The following is a 22,734-nucleotide window of genomic DNA, read 5'->3' as shown; positions in this document are numbered from 1 at the left end:
GTTGTATTTCCAATAAATTCTATAAATCATTGAAGAAAATCATAATGTGACTCACTTTCCCATTGATCAAAGTTCGAATGTCTTAAGTTATACCCATAAAAGAAAAATGTCTTAAGTTATAACTTAAGAGTACTTTCTAAATTTTTCTTTGGGTTAAAAAAGAGAAAAAAAAAATGGTATGAGTACTATATCCATGTCACTATGTATGCTTAAAAATATGTTGGGAAAATATCATTCGTTTTTCATATATATTAATGTGTGTAAATCATGGAGTTAACAAAAAATAATAATAATAATAAAAATCTTAAATTTGATATAAGATAGTCTAAAAATAGATGAATATATCTAGGCAGGTTGGGTTGGATCTTTGTGATTTTAAAAACTCAACTCGCCATCTAACCCGACCCACCGCTTTAATAGTTAAACCTGCCCAACTCGCTTGAAAATCACTATCATATCCATACAGATGTTAAGGGAATCACAAAAATGTGTCTTTTAGTGTGTTAAATTAGGTCACTAATTAATCTTACTTCCCTCCAAATTTTGTTGTATGCATGATTTACTATATTCTATATTTGGTTTTGTTTCAATTTTCTGCCACCATTTTTTTCCTCAGCTTCTATCACTAATGTTTCTTTGTACTTTTTCTGTCTTTTTATTTTTATTTTTTTTAGTTAAGAATTCATCTTACAGAATAAGAGAATATGATGTTGGAAGAAGCAATTCACTTTTTTTAAAATAAGTTTATATATATGTGTCATTCTTTTAAATAATTGGCAATTGTGGAAAAAAAAAACCAAAAAAAAAAAAAAAAACAAAAACAAAACAAAACAAAAACAGATTATCTAATCATAGACTTTTGGGGATTTTTGTTAGTCTTTGAAATTTTATAACTCTGAGATGTCAATAATTTATTGCTTTAAAACTCACTTAGCTCAACAGTGGTATAGTAATAGTAGAAAAATATATAACCTCTGAGCTTTGAACGTGCGTAGGTCTTATGAATAGAAAATTTTGACAACTAAAAATACAAAAAATCTGAACATGCGTGTAGTGATTATTAAACCCTTCCCAGGGCAAAAATTGGTTTACACCATTTGTTTTCCCACTTCCGCCCTCAGTTCAAATTGGTCTTAATTGTCTAGTTCTTGCCTTCTTGGTGTCTTCTTGGTGCAGACATAAGGTACAAGCTCCCAATTATACACATGTATGAGAGAAAGTAAAAAGAAGACAACCCAACCTTATGAATGAAGCCTATTAGTTATTGGGTTTGAGATAAAGCACGCCCGAGCATTTAATAATTAAGGTTTCTTTATACATTTTATTATTAGTTATTTAAGCACTTTTTCTGATTATTATAAGATAGCTTTTTGAGTATTATTAAAAACAAGCATTTCTTTTACATTGATGCCGACTTCAGTTTTCCTTAGTGCTGACCCCAAGCAACCCTTAGGTGCTGACTCCTAGGGTTTATTCTTTGTTCTATTGTTGTTTAATTGCTCCATTAAAATAGCATTGTTGTCTTACGTCAGTTCTTTTGGGTGATATTTTTTTCAGGCAATTTCTTGGATTTGCTTAGATAATTGTGTCTGTTTTGAGCAGATTTTATGATTTCTTGGGTTTTGTTTGATCTTTGAAATTTGATTTGAGCTAATATTTTCTATGATTTCCTGGTTTTTTTTTTTTTTTTTAATACTAGAAAACACCTTAAAATATTTCCCAAAGAATTTTTTAAAATGCAACTAAACACCTGAAAATATTTTAGATCAAAACAACACAGCCTTACTATTTGACACGCTAGCAGCTTTAGACCTGTGTCCACACCAGGACCAAGATTACAAGAGCAGTGAGATGAAAAAAAAAAAATCAAAAAATCTACCCGTCGATTCTTATCTCGCTCACTTTTTCACTCTGCCAGGAAATCCAAATTTACATCTTCAAATCTAATCATAAAGGTCACTTGGGCCTACTTAACATTAAGAAGGAAAGAAGAAAAAAAAAAAGGTCATTATATGGAATAAATATTAGACAAGAAATAAAGACTAATTGTGGCCCTATCTACTCAATGTACGCAATAACACTTGCAGAAGGATTGTTATGTCTAGCCAAAGAAATCACTGTAATTGACAGTCTCAGGCTTTTATATCTACAACAGAATGCATAATTACCAACCTGCAAGCCCACGTCGTTCAAGCAAATAACTAATGTATGATTCTGTGTAAGTCTCACTAGGAAAAATATAGTCATAAACCTAAAATGGCTGGCAAAAGCTACCTAATATTATAAGGAAATACTACAGTCTAATTCCTTGGCAGCAGTACCAAGAAATTCAATAGACATTCCAGTTGCGAGTCTGCTATGAGCTTCCCATGTTAAGCACTTTTCAATGTCATCTTGCCAGTCAATTACACCTAAACTAAAATACTTATAAGGGGGACCAGACATGCCATTTATGTCCACTGGTTTAGAATTAGACTTAATTGAACCAGTGTGCAAAATATCACGAAGAACTGATATGCTCAGAGCACGAACATGAGCACTTGGATGAGAAAGGCATCGGATGGTAGCTGATAGGCGGCACTGCAGCATTGGACCAAAAATTTGACATTAGTAATGGTTTTACATTAACATAAAATGAACAGAATACTCATTCTTTTCATCTTGTTAATGAGTAATGTCAGGTGGCCAGTCAATCAGGCACTTGGACTTTCCAGTGCCGGAGTTCATAGCAAATTTACATTCAGCCAGGAATCAAACTTGATCAAGTGTGTCAAGAATTGGGTGTGTATGTTTACCTTTAAGAGGTTTGAAAGGCCATCTGCAACTGCCAATCCAGATTCTCCCCACTCCAGCACAGGTTGAACCGCTCTGGCTGTTGCTTCCAGTAACTGACAATTTATATGTTTGGATCATCAATAAAGCATTGAAGACGTATAGAAATATAATAAAAATAATAATAATTAATTAAAGGGAAAAATTACAATTTACTCTTGTTGTTTGACCCTATCACAATTTAATACACAAATTTTCAATTGTTACATTCGATCCCCTAAGATTTGGACTAAAATGAAATCATTAGAGTTCGGCCTAATGTATCTATCCATAACAATTTCATTTTAATCCAAACTTCAGGGATCATAGTGGTTGCAAACTATATGTGTCAGTCATGGAACTACAAAAACATAAAGTTATGAGATGTTACCTCTAGTTGTGGTAAAGTGCAAGCTTCTCCGTCAACGAGCATCCCATCTGTGGCGCGCAGAAGCAGATCTGAAGCACTAGCCAAAATCATTAATGATTCTGGCCTATCGTGATTTCTCATTAGCTCCACAATCAGTTTTACAATTCGTTGGTTGATTCTCCACATCTTCTGACCTTGATCATCATCTTTGGCAATCCAAGGTTGTAATTCCCTATCCGCCTGACATGCAAACAAGGCCATGAAAGTGATGAAACAAATAAAATAATTGGAATTACAATATAACAGTAAATAAGGATGGTGACTGGAACACCAGCTAGGCAACACCTCTATTAGAGGTATGTGGTTAAATGGTTAAATTTACCATATCACAATAGCTCAAGCTTTTAGGTTGATCGGTAATTTAACATGGTATCAGAACAAGAGATCCTAAGTTTGATCTGTGATTTTACTCTACCTCCCATTTAAAATGTTAAAAATCTCACGTGTTGGGCCACACTTATTAAGGAGGAGTTTACCAATTGTTCCAAAAGCTTAAGCTGTTAGGAAATTGTGAATTTAATTCATTACAACAATGAATTAAATTTCACAGAATATTTTTTTGTTCTTTTCCTAGAAATTAGGTTTTCATCCTATCACAAAGGTTGTTCTGAATTTTTAAAGCCATATTTAAAAGTTGTTTCAAGACAATTGCCAAAAGAAAGCTAATATATATATATATATATATATATATATATATATATCTAGGTGACAATACAAGTTGAAAAAAAGTTTGGACCTGAAGAACAACTGCTGTAGCTGCTTTTGTAGGTGATGCTGATACGACATTGCATAGCGCATCTAGAACCTAAATACATCCAAATATGGTCAGTGAAATACATTTCAGCTTGAACGTAGACACAATTATTGAAATGAAATAATAGCAGAAATATATTAAATGAATGAACCATCCCAGAACCAGAAGTGAGATACATTTCAAATTCAACATAGAAACAATTATTGAAATTGAAATACATCCAAATATGGTCAGTGAATTACATTTCACATTGAACAGACACAATTGTTCAAATAAAATATAGCAGAGATATATTAAATGAATTAACTGTCTCCAAACCAGAAGTGCCTATTGTTAATACTTAATGGTAAATTGGTAATAAACTCCTACTCCAACATAGAATGTGGGAACCAAATCACAAGATCAAGGCAGAATCAGATATCTTGTTCACATTTGAAATTTCATGTCACTAATACAATCTACAAGCATAGACTGAAAGGTACACACAAAATTCATAGTAAATAAAATAGCACAAGGAGACAACAGCAAATACATGTTTTGTGATTTCTTGCATTTCCCCAAAAAAAAAATACACACACACACAATATAACCATACCATGAACAGATCCTTTTAACGTCAGACATATAAGTGATATTCCTTTTACATGACAACAATTCAGTTCTAGGAACATAACAAGGTACATTCATATTTCTATTATATCCTTAAAATATTGTCAGAATATAAATCCAATATAGGGAACATCATAGTCAGAAAATTATATTGCTTATGTTCAGGAGTTTATATATTGAAAGACTTAAAGAAAGGCTGCAACAGAAATGATTCATACCTGCCTCCATCCTTGTTGGGCAGAAGTGCTTTCTTCACTAGGTTGAGTTTCAGGAGCTGCAATCAACTTGTGCCACAGCAATGAAACAACAGAGAAACATAATTCTTGTTTCTCTGGCAGCACTGATCTTAGAAGAACTTGAGCACTGCAATTAAATCCTATTTGCCTATCCATTGTGAGGAAGTTGGCTAAATCTGAAGCATCTAATGGTAAATTTGCAATACCTTTACCCAAGGTATTTCCTGAGCCTTCATTTGGATGTGATGCTCTAAATTTAGTATCTGAATGGGCTGAATCCAAAGACTGTGGAGTAGATGACTGCCCAGGATCAAAGCAAACACTGTTTTCACATTGACTTCGTCTTTTGCCATCAGAATTCAGGAGGGACTTCTTCCACAATGGTGTATGTATTAAGTGTGCTTCTAGTGGCTCAGCCTTGTTAACAATGGATGCAACAGCTTTGCTATGAATATCAATGAGGTTGTATAGTGATGATGCCCTGGTGTAAATTTGATTGTCCCACTTGCAACGCATCAATACAGAGAGAGCATGCATGCAAGCCTTTGACCGTCTAAATAGTTCAGAAATATGTGCGGCAACCATTGCCGCAGCAACTATCTCGTTTGAACTATAACTCCATGAGGTGCCAATAGAAGAGGGCTTCAGTGAAAAAAGTGCTTCTAAAATTGCTAAGATTCTGTGAGTATGACGAATTGCAGAGTCAATACTATTTCGAAACTCATCACTAGATCCATTTATTTTCACAGGCTTGACAACATCTGAAGCATCTTTAGAGTTTGGGTGACTACTCGCCCTTGAAATTAGAGGAAATAACTGAAGCTCACAGGCAAGAGCACAAACAGCAGCTAGAACATAGGAATCAAATGCTGCTACAGGCCCTTGCTTTTTCAACTTCCTAGTTTTCATCTCCCTTTGCCTTTCAGATATCACTTGTGAGTCCTCACTGCTTTCATTAGATGGAAAGCTTTCTTCACCTCTCGGTCTCTTGCTCCCATTCGACTGAGCTTCATGACTAACACACACAGTCAACACAACAAAAAGTAGCCGTGAAGCAAGCTCTACAGAGGCACATGATTCTAAGAAAAGTGAATGGACCATGGTACGAAGCTCTGCCACAGCAAGGTTTTTGGAGGCAGACCCTATGCCATAAAGGTATCTTGTTTTTCTGGTTTGTTCTTTAGAGGACTCAGATGGAAAAGTTCTCTGAAGAACTGCTTCAACAGTAGCAACAAAAATCTTCATGAGACATGCTTCAGATGGACTTCCACGAGGAAGGTATTCCAGGACTTTAAGGAGAGGTATGTACAGATTCCATGATAATATGGGGGGTTGCAATGGAGTTGCAACTATGATTTCAGGAAGATCAACTGCAGAGGAACTTAATGGAATCAGGCCATAGGCAGCTTCCCATATGGTACAAATTCTCCATTCAACCTCAGGGCCATGGGCACAAAGCATTGATGCAATCCCTTGTGCAGTAGCTTCAATAGTCGCTTCAGCCGCAGGCACTTCTATCTGATCAGAAGTAATTTTTGAGATGGCATTTAGGTTAGATTCATATTTACACACAGAAAATAAAAGGAATCATAGTCGAAAAAAACTATGTTGAAGTTCTCCTAGCATATGGAATCATAAAACTTGAGAAAGATAAAAAGACATGCCAACAATTATCACTTGTACCTGCTTTTTATAGCTTGAAATATAACCGCCCAAAGGTTCATGTTGAACTTCAACTCCCTCAACTTGCCTTAGTGGAGGAAAAAGCAATGCAGGCTGTGAGAGTATGCGGAAAAGTAAAGCTGCTGCAGCATCAGCAGCTATGCCTGCTCTCATGGACATTGCAGTCCCGATGGCACGCAAGAAATGCAGATGCATCCAGTTCCGAGGAAGCTACAACAACAAAAGAAAAGCAGTTTATACCAAAAAACAAAAATGCTATATACATTTAGATTTATCTGTTTTTAATGCTATAAAGTGGCTGTTAACAAATTGAAACATCAACAATACCAATTATGGTTAACTTGAAAACAAGAGCAAATTTGTCCTTGTAACATATGGTGACCCATGAGAATACTTGATGGAAGTATTTGTGTAAATCAAAATCTTCTGAGCCCTTTTGCAACAAAAATATTGTATTCTAGAATAAGGATAGTAGTCTAGATAGGAGAGGAATGCGTGAAAAGCAATAAGAGCAACGACCTATTAGAGCTCTAATACAATGTTGAACTACTAATTAAGGATTAAAGCATTTATTATCCTAATACATTAAAGGCCCAAGTATGTGTGTGTGTGTGTGTGTGTGTGTATTTCAGGGGAAATAAATGAACAAAGGTGTTCAGTTACATTCCAGGGGAACCTATATGGAAAGAAGTGTGAAGAGTGAACCAGATAACTTGAGCTTTGCACTGAGGTTTAAAGCAGGAGGTAGAATAAAAAGATGCAAACCTGACTGATATCCCACAGATCTTTGGAGTAGATCAAGGGAATCAGTCCCACTAGTGGCAAAAATTACGACAGTTTATTGCATATCAGCAGGGACTAGCCACTTCGAATCTTTATTGCATTTTTGCATGGTGAGTTGAAGGAGAGATTTATGAGAAATATTTATTCAATTATCAATATTATAAGAAATAAAATAATGAAAAAATACTTAATTTCAAGAGGTTTCTGGGAGCCATGAAGTATGGGCCTAAAGGATTTGGGACCAGGGTAATGAAATGAAAAAGTTGAAGACTATACACGTGTGTGTGTGTGTGTGTATAGAGAGAGAGAGAATAAAATGTACAACACCAAATGATGATTTTAGTTGTAGAGATTCTCCAGCTGATACTATTAAAGGTCAGAGACTATAAAACATAACATCACTTAAGTTTTCAATGTTGTTAGGATGTTCAATAATTCTCCAAAATCTTCCCACCCAAAGGATGTACTCAAAACATATTTGGAATTTAAGGGAATCTCCAAGAAACTCATCAACATTTGACTACTTATGCTGATGTAAATTTTAGAAAAGTTACCAATAAAAGATATGCAGGATTTTATATTCATTAGTGACAATTACCTCGACTGGGGAAACGGAAGGAGATTGTTATTGTATAATTCATTGCTGGTGCAAAATCCTAATCTTTGTTGATGGAAATATGAATATCAGGTTTTCCATATAATTCAACAAGATCTCTTCTTGCAGATCAATGACACTCAACAATAAAGATTTCTACTGAAGCAGGTTATTAATGGGTAACAGATTAAAAAGAAAACTATATTGGTTTGAATGAGTTCAATTGATATTGATCAAAAGCATAGTATCACAGCATACGTAGTTTTCTACCAAAATATCCAGCTTACCCTTATGCCAGATGCATAGTCTTCAGCAGCCCGAAGGAGTTCTACAAGCTGGACAGCAGCATCAAGTGCATCTGGGGCCCATGATGGTGGTGCTTCAAGAAGTCCAAGAAGAAGTCTCTGTGTGGCACTTGGTGTAGCAATGGCGTAATACCTAACAGAGGAAAGAAACAAATTCAATCAATTTATCAGCAAAAACTCAAGATATATGCTGCTAGATTCAGTTTCTTTTCTTTCCCTTTTGTTCCCTCAGCAGGAAAAGAGAGTGGTAGAGGGAGGAAAAGGATGTCAGGTTCAGATATTAACCTATGAAACAAACGTGCATATGGCTCAAGAGCTGGTAGCCCAGCAACAAGATGCTCATCCAAAGCTGTCGTTGGAGGAGGAAGCAGAAGCGCAGGGACAGCAGCCGCCGTTAAAGTAGCAGTTTCATAGCGAGCAACTTCCTCATCACAAACACTTAAAATGACACCAGCACCATTTGCAACAGCCCACCTTGGAGTTGATGGCATAAGCTGAGGATGCTTTCCAGATCCACGAGAAGAAGCTGGAAAAGATCCCAAAAATAAAATAAATTTTTTTGAATAAGTCAACTAATGTTGCCCCTTGTCTCATGCAGTATAAATCTTTCTCGATATTACATTTACGAAGATTTGAAGAGTGTAAATGTAGATAAGTGCCGTTATAAACTTTTATGAATTTAGTAATATATGTGAATAGAGAAGGTACAATCATATTCAGCAGTATAAGTAAATGGAGAAACCAACCACTCTAGGAGTCTCACCTTGTTTTCTTATTTGCTCTTTGCCCCTATTTATTAACACCACATGGTATCATAGTCTTGATCTTAACCCAAACCATCAATGTTCTTTCCTTTTATCCCTCCTCATCCTATTATGCCTATTTCTTCTCTCTCCATTGCTATTTGAAGAACCAAGGACCCAAACCAGTTTATCATACAGAGAGAGTCCATACAGTTTCATAAAGTTCTAGAGTTCAATATGTTTCAGTGCACATAAAAGTTTATTAATTTTTTTTTTTTTTATGTTAAATTTGTTTAGTTTGCTTGCTTCGAATTCATTTTCTTCTTTATGTTACTTTCTTCATTCAGCTAATCAGAAGAGCAGCTTGGGGATGGGTGTCGAAAGTTTTATATGAGGTGAGATAAGAATGGAGAAACCCACCTCATTGCCATCTCTATTTACAAGATAGCTTACAAGAAGAGGAAGAAACAAATACTAGGTGTTTTTTCCTTGCTATTAATACAACAGCGTAAGTTTTTCTTGCTCATAAAAATTATAATGAACGGAAAACTAAGAAAAAAGATAGGATCACCCTTGTTTTCCAAAATCCTGTCAAGTAGGAGTGAACTACATTATAAAATGCAATTTGTTCTTCAGTTCTCACAAAAAAAGGTACATATTAACCTAGACCTTCTATATTTTATTAAGTACTTCAATATGTCCTATCATTTCACATAAAAAATTAGTAATAAGTTTTTTTTTTTTTTTTGATAAGTAGAAAAAAAAAAAAAGATCAGTTTCCATAAAATGTATTTCAAATTTAATGTTGCCAGTTGAAAACTTCATCTCGTTTATGGAACTAACTAAGATTATTCAGAATTGCAACTCAGAACCATCGTTTCAAATTATGTTACTGCAAATCACGTAAAAAACAAATATGGAATGCAAAGTCACATTTTATATTCTGAAGAGAGATTTAACTAACCAGTTGTAGGTGGCTTGAGTTCTCCAGCAGCATATTTACCCATAACACCACTGCACCTGTAAATGAAAGAGAACATTTAAGAACTTAAATAAGAGCATATGAAAAGAAACAAAAAAGAAGGTTAAGTCTTCTTTTTCAACCATGTGTAAAACTTTACTACCAATTGAAACCTGTAATTAATCAAAACATTACTTTCTAGTTTATGCTTGGAATTGTTTACCATCAATAAACCAGCATGTCCTTGAAAGTTAAAACCAACAGACGGCAATTTTGGAATATTACAGAGAGCATGATAAATGGAGCAGCAACAGAAATTGCTAAACTCCTCAAGTCCACCGTGATATCATTGGCGTAAACAAAAAAAGTATATGTAAAAATAAATAAAATAATAAAAGAAAAAGAATACAGACCCAGAATTAAGTCATCAACTGTCTTATCTTTTCAGAGATTCAGTTACAGTATTCATTTTGCCCTCAAGTTAGCATAAGATATCTTGCATTGCCAACTGATCAAGAATCTCATCACAATGATAACAGCGTGATGTCTAAAGCTTGTGATTATAAAACACAAAAACAGTGGCGGCTCTAGGAATTTGTTTTAGGGTGGTCACTAAGAAACTTAAATTACACAATCTAATATAGAGACAACTTGAATATAACAACGTCACAAAAAAAAACACACACACACAAATACATGAAATATTACAATTTTTTTGTCCTAACAAAGAGAGAGAGAGAGAGAGAGAGAGAGAGAGAGAGAGAAGTGGAAATTGAAAATTAAAAATTAAAAATGCTGATATGAGAATAATAAAATGACCACAACAATTTCATAATAAATCTTATGCAACAACCTGTTATTGATGGGTAAAACATGTCAATATTGAGCCCAAATTAAAATTAGTAATAGCTTACCACATAAAATTTATTGTGAAAAAATTGTGGATGTAACATTATTCTTATTTTTGTTGAACTCAAATTCTTGTAATTCTCAAGTCAAGGTGTTTAACATTTGTATTAGGGTAGTCAAAATAGGTTAATTTAATATATAAATTTTTTTTCAAGTCAAGGTGGTCACAAAACAAATTAGTTTAATCTAATTATTTATATAATGTTTTTTGCTAAGTATAAAAAAAATAATAAATAAATAAATTGGCAAGTGAGGGAAGTCCCAGGACCACCCTCACGTACAAGTGGAGCTGCCACTGCACAAAAACGATTATGATAGAAAATGGTAAACTACCACTTATCCCAAAAGCTTAAGCTATTAGGAAAGTGTGACTTTAATCATTTAACCATTATTCTAACAGACAACACATTGCTTGGCACAAAACATTGGTAAATGAATTGCAATGTAGCCAGTTTTATGAATAAAAATGAAGGAAGTTTGCAAGACCAAAACCAGGTTGTCCAAGAGCAAAATTCATTCACTTAAGCCCTTTTCCTCACAATAAATAAAACATCCAGTCTACCAAATTAAAAACAGTTGTTCTAGAAGATAGAGATATCAATTAATGAAGGCAGTTTGGAACCCCAAATACTAGTTTATCTAAGAATAAACTTGACCCCTTTAAGCCTTGGTGTTGTTTAATTATTTTTCTAAGAATTGGATCAGGTGCCACTTTGCCTTTCCACAGTTCATGTCTTGTAATCAGCATCATAATTTTCATAACTTCATAACCAAAACAGTAGTGCTAAGCCACTTCTAAATGATGCACTCACCATCGGAAATAGTCACTTCGGATACCAAGAGGTGCAGCCAGCAATATATCTGTAATCCAGGGAGACAAAGGCCTTAAAGGTTTCCTCTCTTGCTGTAACAAAGGAATATGGTGGCTGGATTCCCCACTAGAGTCACTAGTGGTAGCATGGCAGCCACTACTGCTTCTTTCTGAATCACTATTCTGTTGTTCCATCTTGTATATTGGGCGATTGTAGTGAGTTAAAACTCGCAAAATCTCCCCACATGCCAAAGCCCACTGTTCAGAGTACTCATTCTGTAAAAAGGGGGAAAAAAAGTTTGCAAAATATAAAGGCAGAAAATTTTGTTCATCAAGCAAGGAAAATCTTCAGTACAAAATGAAAGAGATTTGAAAATAGCATGATCTATCTGCTTGTTAGTGCAAATACCTCACTGCTTGGGCAGACCAATGATATGAAAGAAGCAAATGGAGAACTGGTCCTATCATACACCAATGTACCATCAATGATACATGAAATAATTGGAAGAACAACAGCATGCCCATGCTCTGGATGATGAAGGACAAAAGTAGCTGGAAGTACATTTAAATATACAAAGCAGTCATTATACAGCATGAGAAAATATTTTCAAATGAGAACTTATAATCAATTATTATTCAAACTAACATGAGGAAAGCATTAATACCCAAAACATCATCAAAAAGGCGCTTTTCCTTTGATGGATAACGGTTACGGATCAACTGTCAAAAATAACATGTTTCAGTAAGCAAAATCTGTTATAAACATCCAACACCTCAAGCCTCCATGAAATTAGCACTTCTTTCATTCTAATAATAAATGGAATTAGTAGAGTATCTGTCTCATTCCAGCTTTCAGGATGAGAAAAATTAGTTCAAAAATAAAAACGAAAAGAACATACCTCAGCAATGTCCTCTGGAAATTGTTCTGATGTAAATTGACCAAAGTACTCAACATAAGCAGTAATTTGAGCCTGGTGGGGAAGGAAAGAAAGAAGTACGTTTCTCAAATATTGTAAGAAATGGACTCAAAAAAGGCAAAAATCTAATAACCAAAAAGAAATCAAGTAGAAAACATAAGATATAGAGAAGATCAATAAACACTCAAAAGCAAACAATCATTTTCAGAGCAGATAATCTACAAACAAGTAGTTTTTTTAACCCCTTTGTACTTTTGGAATAGGCATGCATAGAGCAAGTTCTCAATACCTTAACCTTCAAAGCAAACAAGATGGCTGTGGAAATAGAAATAAAATTTACACCACAGTAAATTGAGGAACTAACGGATGCATTAAGAATATAACACTTAGATAATGAGATAAATCTACATATTATGTCAGTTGTTTTTCACTACTACTACTGAAAAGATTAAAATCAAGCATAAAAAAGAAAAAGAAAAAGAAAAAGAAATCATAAGAATTAGAATTAGAATCAGAAATGGGCAGGCACCTTTCGTTGTTGGGCGTCTTGCGGGGGAGGCCAGAACAATGAGGAGAACTGAAGACCATCAATCCACCTCTCAGATGAAACAGCCATTAAACAAACTTATGCTCTCTTAATACACAATCAAACTAGCTAACAATCAACAATCAAAACACTGTAATTCAACAGCAGGGCCCGGAGGCCGGCCCGATGTGGTCATAAGATTGATCAGAAACCACGGATTGAGCTCCACAACTCCCAAAACCGACAACCAAATTCAAAACCCTGTGCAAAACAAATCGCCAACTTTACTATTTAGCTTTTTAACCAAAAACAAAAACAAAAAGCTTCAGACTTGAAAATCTTGTTAATTGTTAGCTTAATTGTGATTGAAATCTAAGTTCAATGACTAACAGAGTAAACAATAATCAGAATTACGTAATTAAAAAAGAAAGAAAAAAATCAACTTTATCAGCCTAAATCTAAACAAAACTTATATTCAGAAACTACAAACAAAAATTTTGAAACAAATTAACCACACAAAAAAAAATATATATATATATATAATAAAAAATCTAAACGCTAAGCAACCAGTACCCACCAGTTCAACTAAGCTTTGTGTAGTTGATAAATTTGGCAAATATGCTCAAATTAAAGAAAAATGTTATTTTTTAAGGCAAAATTACAGCATGAAAAATCAGAAAAAGAACACTCAAAAGAAAATAATTACAAGTACCTACAGGTGCCTCTCTGGAAGCTGATATCTGAAGGAAAAAAAATCTTGAGATATTTTTAACTCTGAAATACTGTGATGTAAAATGAGAAAAATAAAATTCTTTCCCTTTTTTTTCTCTACTTTGCTTTTGGTCTGAGAAATATAATAGAGAGAGAGAGAGAGAGAGATGAAGATCTTTAGGAGAAGAGTGAGAGGCTTGTTATTGTTATGCTTAGGATTTGGGGAGTGCGTACGTGGCAATGATATTTTCCGCGAGCCTTAGAGGTTGCCTGTCACGTCATCACCTATTACTATTACTCTTTTAAATTCCCATCCCCATCCCCCATACATGCATACATTCACATTCACATTCACATACATAAGTGAAACCAAACTTCTTCAACTTGTACCTCGTCGTCAAGCACGAGGGACTGATTCAATGATATATAAGATGGTATGTGAAATGACGCAAATGCCCCCAACATCATGCATTTTATTTATTACAACTATTAAACTCTTTTTGCTGACAGGGTATTAATTAGACTAGTTGGTTCTATAATTGGATTCAAACATTTAGTTGCATTGTTCACTAAAATAAAAATAACTAAATTTAAAATAGTCAAAGTTTTTATTCAATTTGAGAACTTAATGTATCATTCTAATAAATGTGAACTTATTGGAGGAAAGACTATCTATGACAATAAATATAAGTATTTATGGGGCGTGAGGGTTAAGGGTGTTTACAACGAAAAATTATTAGGTTTTTTGGGAGGACTGCAGAAGTAGTTTTTTCTGACCTGTCAACCAATAAAATGCAGTTATTTATACAAACGTGACATCACTTGATGATTTTTTATTTTTTATTCTTATGCCGATTAGGAAGCTCACTCACACATGTGCATAGGTGGCATCATGTCATTGGTTGGGAGGACCACTTCAGCAATCCTCTCAGTGGACCTAATAATTTCTCATTTCCAAAATGGGATTTTACACACATATATATTTAGATTAGATTTGAATAAAATTTCTATTTTGTATCAAAAAAAAAAAAAAAAAAAACAATGACAACAAATGTAAATTATTGGACTGAAATAAAATTGTAGGGTCACGATTCGTGGCGGACCGTAACAGTGTCGGGTTCGCACGTAAAACGGCCCTAACAATATCATTTGTAGAGCGTGGGTTTGAAAGGCTAGGCCTTGATCGATAGGCGGTGGGTTTTTCAGGGGGTTCATACAAGGTTAAATGATCGTCACCCCTAGAGTACTTCTCATGGAGGTGGGCTGGGAGGCTCTCGTTTCTTGGCCATTTTTCCCAGCCTCTCCCCAAGGTTACTTTGTTTTCCTTTTATACTCGCCTGTATCCATTTATCCTTCATCCACGTGTAGGGTCAATCTTTCCAAGGCTGATACTTGTCCCATCAGTCTATCCCCCAAAGTCGTTGGGGGTGGTTGTAAAAGCCAAAGAATGCGGCCCTGTCGGGTTCAGAACATTAAATGATAATAACAGCAGCTTTCCCCGAATATTTTAGATCTTTTTTCCGAGTTTCAGTTTTATACCATTTTTACCCTTCTTTACGAGGGGGAACTTTGGGTCTGCCGAGGACTGAACTACCCTCGGCGGTACCCAAAGGCTATTTTGTTGAACTTGGGCCATAATCCTCCTCGGCTTGGCCCATAAATCATTTACGCCCTACAAAAATAAATGAAGTTTATTGGACCAAAATAACAATTAACCAAACTTAAGAGTATAATTTGTATTTTCACTTTTTTTTCCAAAAAATAAATTTTTTGATGAAAAAACTAGCAGTGACAACGGTTGTGAATCTACAGGGTAATTATTGAGTACTTTCAGAATACCATAAATATGTACTTAGGACCCACAGTTATATGAGAGGCAGAAATACGCATTTATGGTACACCTAGAATTCAATAATTTTTCGAACCTACATGACGAAAATGACAAAAATGAAATATAAAAAACTAAACTCTTAAATTTGTTTTTAATTTTGACAACAGCAGAGTTAAAAGAGGGAAATGTGAAATGACGGAAATGGCCCCAACATGATGAATAATTGAACATAATAATACATAGTATTGGGTCGCGTTCAAAGTAGCAAATTCCAAGTTGGAATTATTGTTTGGTAGGAGACGTGGCGAATAAAATATTTTGGTTGTTGGAGTGGTCTCTGAGGACAGTGCTAGATATTTTTGCTGCAGTTTGGCTTTATTATCTATTACTTATGTGTATGTCTTCCTTGTTTATCTGTACCGTCAGATTGCCAATCAAAAACCATTACTCTGAATGGTGATTATTTTAAATTAAAGTCTTAATCCACATAGAGAAGAAGATAACCCATGGCCATGGGAAGTCTGGAAGTGCGCATCGGATTAATCTTTTCTTGGATTACTTTTGCCACCATTTGGCTGTCACGAGATTTTCGCAGGGTGTGAGGAAAAGTAAAAAAAAGTAAAAGATAAAAAAGTTTTTTAAAAAAAAGTGAGGGACTTAGGTGAATTGAACGGTGCAATTGCATTTGAATCCCAATCCATATGAAGAATAGTAGAATACAAGAGAGTAAGAGAAGAGTCAGAAGACAGTGGGTTGGGCATACTTCTTTTCATCTGACCCTGAAATACTCAAATCAAAGATTCCATCATCTCCTTCTTTTCAACATGAAATTTTCATTTATTTTACTCTTCTTTTTTCTGAATAAACATTACAAATTTTAAAAATATATATATATATACATCATACCATATAATTTAAAATCACATTCCATCCAATAAAGTATGATATCTAATTTCAATATTTTTTTTCCATATAACTGTTTCCATAACCATTGTTATGATATATTGTAATTGGAAAGCCATTTAAACATCTCTTTCTCTTCCCGATTTTTTCTGGCCCCTCCCCTCTCTTTCTTCCTTAGTTATAAATAATAATATACTTTAAATATAAAAATAAAAGATATATTATAATTGGTTTATATTAAAATGATATTAATAGTGAACTTAGGTAAAAGTGATATTGTTCAAATACCACTTTATGTCTTACTAGTTGTGTCTCCACTCTCACATTTCTTGTGACCTTGTCATATTTTAGACAACATGGCATTATTAATAGTAGTGCATTTGGATTTTCTTTATTTTTAGTAACTTATTTACATAGTGTTCATCAAAATATACCCTTTTTGATCACTTTTATGTTAAATGTGTGACAAAAAGCTAAAAATTAGTTTCTTTTCTTTTCTTTTTATGAGAAGTTTGTAACTTTTATTTAGTATAAGACAAATACAATGCGTTTTGAATTAGAACTGACTCAATAATATTAGAATTTTCTCTAACCAAGTTACAAAACTATGAATGCCTTTAGCATACTAAGCAAGAGTATGCGCTTATTGATTCACTTAGTGGCACACATGGGAGAGTTTCACCATTCTGAAGCAGTTTAGTTGAAACTAAATACCTTGGACTAAATTGATGATAAATGTAGGTATCAAAGTTCTAGTATGGTCTCGTACTACAATGCCAACACCAGCCTCCTTTGTAGGTATTAAAATTAGCAATTTTGTTCTATAAAATTATATTTTTCCCTTCCTTAAAAATATTTTTAATTCTTTTGAGAGTAATGTTACAACTACAAAACTTTTCTACAATATTTTTATAAACTGTTGAGGTAGTAAATTCTTATTAGTTTGCATCCGAGCCCACTACTTACATCACTTTTTTACAAATAATAATCACTAACCACATAGCAATTTATAAAAACATTTGTAACTCTAGCATTTTCCTCATTTTAAATGCTATAAAAAATTTATAGATCCAAAATTTAAAACAAAATATACAAGCCCTGAAAAATTAGCTCATCAACAAAAATAACCAATAGCAAAAATATAATTAAAAAATATTAAACACAATCAACCAATTTTACCCAAAACAAACAACCTAACCCTTTAAAAAAATTTAAACAAAATAATTTTGTCCTCACCTAGAACTACTCATCAAAGACACTTCCAAAAAAAAAAAAAAACCATAGCAACTAAACAGTATAGCTAGAAGCCAAAGTGACTGTACTCAACCAACAATAAAACTGTCCCCTTAATTCCAAGCCCTGACTCTGTCCTTGATCTTGGCAACTCCTTCGTTCAGGTATGAGTGAGTTTTGGGTTTGCAATCCTAAACTCATCCAGGTATCTACTACTCTCCTTACTATTTTCCTACTTAACTTCCTCTAGCCATTTATCCTTGCCTTACATTTCTGCATATTAAACTCTTCATCAAGTCACAACGTGAAGCAAGCTGCGACACACTCACAACACCATGTGTTCACCAACACACACAATTCCTTCCATCCATCAAGGGGAAGATCCGTGAATTAGAAGGTCCAGCATTTCAAGAAGTCAAGTTCATCTTTAAATTCATTGTCAAGCCATTTGAAGGAGGTCATGGCATCATGCATGAAGGTTTAAAAATCTTAGTCACTATAAGACATAAATAATAATATACATATATAGTAAAATATGATGATTGATGAGATGAGGTTTCAGGGTTCAAACTTCAAACCTCATTGTTCATAAAAAAAAAGGGTTCAAACCTCATACATAGACGGACCACATCATTCACCATAACATAATCAAATCCTAATGATGGCTTATTGGCTTGGGGATCACACAAAGGGTATCTCATGAGTTTTATGGAGAAAACCAATTTAAATGTAAATCCAGGTTTTTGAGTTTCGAATTCCTTAGAAAAATATTTCCAAAGGGTATTTCATGAGTTTTTGTGGAAAAGTATTTGGAGATGTAAAAATCCCATGGTTTTAGGGAAAATGTTTTTATGAAAAATTCCCCATGAAGACACATGGATTGGAAAACCATTTTTTAAGAAAATAACAAGGAATATAGTTTGAAATTAAATTGTAGAAAGGCTTTGGAAGATGATTTTGGAAAAAAAATTTTGAAAAGGGTTTTAAAGCACTTTAAGAGATGGTTGAATCAAGCCAATTTGATTTGGTGCAATGAAGTTCACAATGTTAGCTAGGAAGTTAACATGTAAACTAAGGTGGTCGATATTGTACCATACTGATCGGTACAGCCGATATTTACCGTTCTAGTATATGCACCGGTACCAAAACACAGTTATTTTGTACCAGTTTAAATACTGGCCGATTTCAAGTGAACCGGCCGATATAGAAAAAAAAAAAAACCTTTTTTTTTTTAGTTTTGTAATTTTCAAATTTTTATAAGGGCAGAATGGTAACTTATTTGTATTATTTGTTTTTTTAGTATGCAATGAATAATTAAGTTTTCTATTTTTTTATATTGTGTTTTTTTTTTTTTTTTTCTTTTCTTTTAGTTGTGCTAAAGACTAAAATCATGAATAATTTGTTCTAAATTGAGGTAATGTTTTATGGTAAGTTTTAATTTTTATTTTATATATAAATATATATAATATATATATTTATAAATATAAAAAATAGCAGTAAATCCAAAATGATACACCGGTATTGACCGGTACCAAAATATATCGTTCCGTTAACCAAACCGATATAGCCTTCAGTACGAGATTAACTCATGTAAAGGAACGGAGGCATATAAACAATAACAAGATTCATAAAAACCAACATAATATCATACTTGGACATACAAATTACAATAGCAATTCAGCATGCCTGTATAATTATGTGTAGCCAAACAAACATGTTCAAATCATCGATACATCAAAGGAGAGATACGAAGCTCATTCATAATCCATGGATTCAAGCATGCTGTTAATCAATTCCAAAGCAAATAAAGATGCTAACAGTCCATATGCATATACATGTGAATCATGGGGTCATATCTCACTATGCATGCTAATACCCATTTTTAATTCAATCAAAATTTAGCCAAACAAACATGGATATCCAGATACATTCATAATTCACCAAATATACACATAGAAATTGAAACATGTTATTTGTGAAATGAAATCAAATTCCTATACTCCAAGCAAGAGGCATCTCGCGCAGAGTAAATCCATGCGAGGTAGTTTCTCCTCAAGTCTGAAATTTACAACACCTTTCTTTACCCATTTTTTTTTCCCAGTTTCTTCTATTTTGTGGCTGTAACTTTAGACACTCGGTTGGAGTCTTAAACAAACTCTGATTTTTGTGTTCATGCTGCCGATGTAAATTAAGCCAATGCAGCATATTTTTCGAAGGTCCCAACTTTTCACAATTTGGTGCAGTGTGCTAAAAGTTAATGGTTGTCTCTCAATATAGATATTCTTTTGGCGAGCCGTTTCTTCCAAGGTGTGGGAGATCAAATCTTGTTTAAAAAAAAGGAAAGTACTAGCCTTTCAAATTTGATTTTCGTGAGCCATTAAGAATTTGGCTGCAAAGGGAGTATCAAAATTGGTTTTTGTGAATTAGGCATGATTTATACTAATTTTACAATGTTGCTTTCTAGCCTTTTTGACCTTCGTTTGGCTCAAACGAGATGTTACTAGAAAGGTCATGATGTCTATTTTCTAAAGTTATCCAATTTTTTGTTCCAATTTCATATTTGGTAAGCTAGACACTTTGAAAAGTGATGTCAAACTAAGTTTTAATTCAAGAGTTCTCGCCTTGATATTTTTGTAAATTGACTTTGATTTAAGTGGAATTTTGCAATCCAAGTATACCAAACTGAAATTTATCATAAGGTATTTCCGGCGACTCCTTATTTGGTTCAATTGGTGGTTGTTTGATTATAATTTAATTAAGATTAAATTCTAATGAAGTTTACAAACACTCATTTTTAAAAAAAAAAAATTGGCTAAGTGTTTTGCACTTTTTCATTATCTCCGCAATATCTTGCTTGTTTTGTATCCAATTTGGGATTGTGAACAATCATTTTAAAGGAAATACAACTATCTACAATGGGAGTTAGAAAGTATCTCTATTGCAATGGTCATATTTTCAGTAAAATCTTGATTGAATTCAGGTTAACCATGATCAAACTTGGTCAAATTTGTGAGACGGGTTTGAAAATTTAGGCTTTCGTACAAGATGATTTGACAAAATTTTGACTTTACTTGACTAATCACACCTTTAAGAAATTTCAATCATTAGTTTGTGGCTTGGTGCTCCATAGACTCTACACAAACCCCTGAAGTTCTACATGCACAAGTAATGAAAGCAGCGCACCAACACACCGTGAGGGAGAGGGGTCATCCTCCAATCTTTCTCGCACATGCACTAGTTGCCATTGACCCCAATATGCACGAGTATGTTGTTGGTTCCCTAAATCCCTACGTTGACACCTAAAATAACATATGCTCTCCGTCTTACTGCATGTATTGTATTGTAGGTTCGTTTTAAACTTGCTACGACTTTTAGCTTTAGGACTTAGGAGTGGACTACCTTCGGTCACAATAATTAATATATGAGTGGTTCTTCTTAGGTACAGGCAAGTTATAACTATTACTCAAAATATGGATGTCCAGGTTTTGTTTTATTTTGTTGAATTAAAATGGAGATATCCAATTGACTTTGATTTTGTAATATTTAACTCGATCTGGTCTTGCTGAGTTGACCTTTTTTTTTTTTATATAAAATAATTGGTCTATTGTTGACTAATCGAGCTGTTATGCACAAAAAATTTTAGTGCTTTCCTTGGAAGAAAGAAAGTGTTTTGAGAGAGAGCACAAAAAAATGTTTTCATTGATTGACTTGAAGTTTTAAAACGATTCGCTGTTACTAAAATTAGTAAAATAAGTTGACCATCATAATTTACTTATTAGGCCGCCACAGATAGTGGTGTTTGTTGACTACTTTCGGCACCGATATGACACTTATATGTCAACCACTTCGAAGTGGGGAAACTGGAAAGCAAAGCTATGGAGATTGAACACATGAATTGAATAGAGAAAAACAATTTTTTTTTTCTTTTGTCTTTTGAATTTGTATTTGTATTGAGCTTTATCGTATAAATCGAAACTAGTAGTTACTATATATTACATAAACTACTCATGATTTAAACAAATTTAAGAAATACTCTTAACATTTACTTTGTGAAAGAGGTTTTAGTAATCTTGAAATCTCGTCAACATATATTCTGACTAATTTTATAAAGTCTCAACAATACACTTTTCTAAATTTCTTCGAAAGTTTTATATGATTAACTTTATTGAAAGTGGACATTGAGATGAGAAGATTGAGTAAGCTGATGTTGAATTGGTGCCTCCAATCCATCACATGATAATTTCATATACATTATAATAGTTTGTTTGAATCGAGAGGGAGGGAGTCACGATAGGGTAGAGTAAATAAGAATTAGTTTAAAATTAGTTTATTTTTAATTAACTCTACTCTATTCCCCTCCACACTTTTTTCTTCTCCCTTCAATCTAAACAAGCCACGAAAAGCTCTTGATTCAAAGAGACTCGGTGGTGTTTATAGGAGCTCCAGTACAAGATTACTCGTATAATAAGTTGCTTAATTTTATTTAAATTCATGAATATCAAAATATCTCAAACAATTTATGTGATCTAGTAGTACAAAGCTTTTTTGGTAAATTCTTTTTCTTTTCTTCCTTTTAATACAAGCAGGCAACCAATGCGAAAGAAAGAATTTCAGTGTGGCTTTTATTTGATTAAAGAAAAATTTATGCGATCCACGTAATATAAAGGATGTTATCGATTGGAACTAATTAATAAACTAGTACAAAGACTCTGACTTATTCGATCATGCAGCTTAGCTTTCTGTGTGTCCATGATAGATTAAAAAGACATAGAAGGACTTTAGCTAGGCTAGTTGCTTGTCTTTTATAATTTATAATGCTTGAAAGCGACATTCCATTACGCTAGCAACTTGAACATTATGATTTCTTTATGAGTGGACTTTGTGTGAGTCATCCTTAATTGAAAACATTGCTTCTTTAATCCTGATTCAGAGACAGACACAATTAAAACTATTTTTATTTTCATTATTGATAAAATTTGACTA

At 33.7% G+C, this 22,734-nt stretch overlaps 1 protein-coding gene across 2 annotated transcripts; it reads right to left on the bottom strand.

Moving 5' to 3' along the window:
- Window positions 1-1,944: 1,944 nt before the first annotated feature.
- On the bottom strand, window positions 1,945-13,958 carry LOC115975511 (protein GIGANTEA-like). Of its 2 annotated transcripts, none has more exons than XM_031096310.1 (15): window positions 13,786-13,958; window positions 13,077-13,334; window positions 12,530-12,601; window positions 12,296-12,350; window positions 12,040-12,182; window positions 11,632-11,906; window positions 9,914-9,969; window positions 8,492-8,732; window positions 8,189-8,339; window positions 6,524-6,733; window positions 4,823-6,358; window positions 3,978-4,046; window positions 3,203-3,421; window positions 2,796-2,888; window positions 1,945-2,580 (listed from the first exon to the last, which is right to left on the bottom strand). In XM_031096310.1, the coding sequence occupies exons 2-15, from the start codon at window positions 13,161-13,163 to the stop codon at window positions 2,281-2,283; spliced, it is 3,507 nt and encodes a 1,168-aa protein (XP_030952170.1). In that variant the 5' UTR covers window positions 13,164-13,334; window positions 13,786-13,958; the 3' UTR covers window positions 1,945-2,280. The 2 variants fall into 2 exon arrangements, with proteins under 2 accessions (XP_030952170.1, XP_030952171.1); XM_031096311.1 differs by having other exon boundaries at window positions 13,790-13,958.
- Between the last annotated feature and the right edge of the window lie 8,776 nt (window positions 13,959-22,734).

The sequence above is a fragment of the Quercus lobata genome, chromosome 2, assembly GCF_001633185.2.
Source record: "Quercus lobata isolate SW786 chromosome 2, ValleyOak3.0 Primary Assembly, whole genome shotgun sequence".
Classification (NCBI taxonomy): domain Eukaryota; kingdom Viridiplantae; phylum Streptophyta; class Magnoliopsida; order Fagales; family Fagaceae; genus Quercus; species Quercus lobata.
Note: the sequence above shows the minus strand (reverse complement) of the source record. Positions and strands in the feature narration are given on the sequence as shown.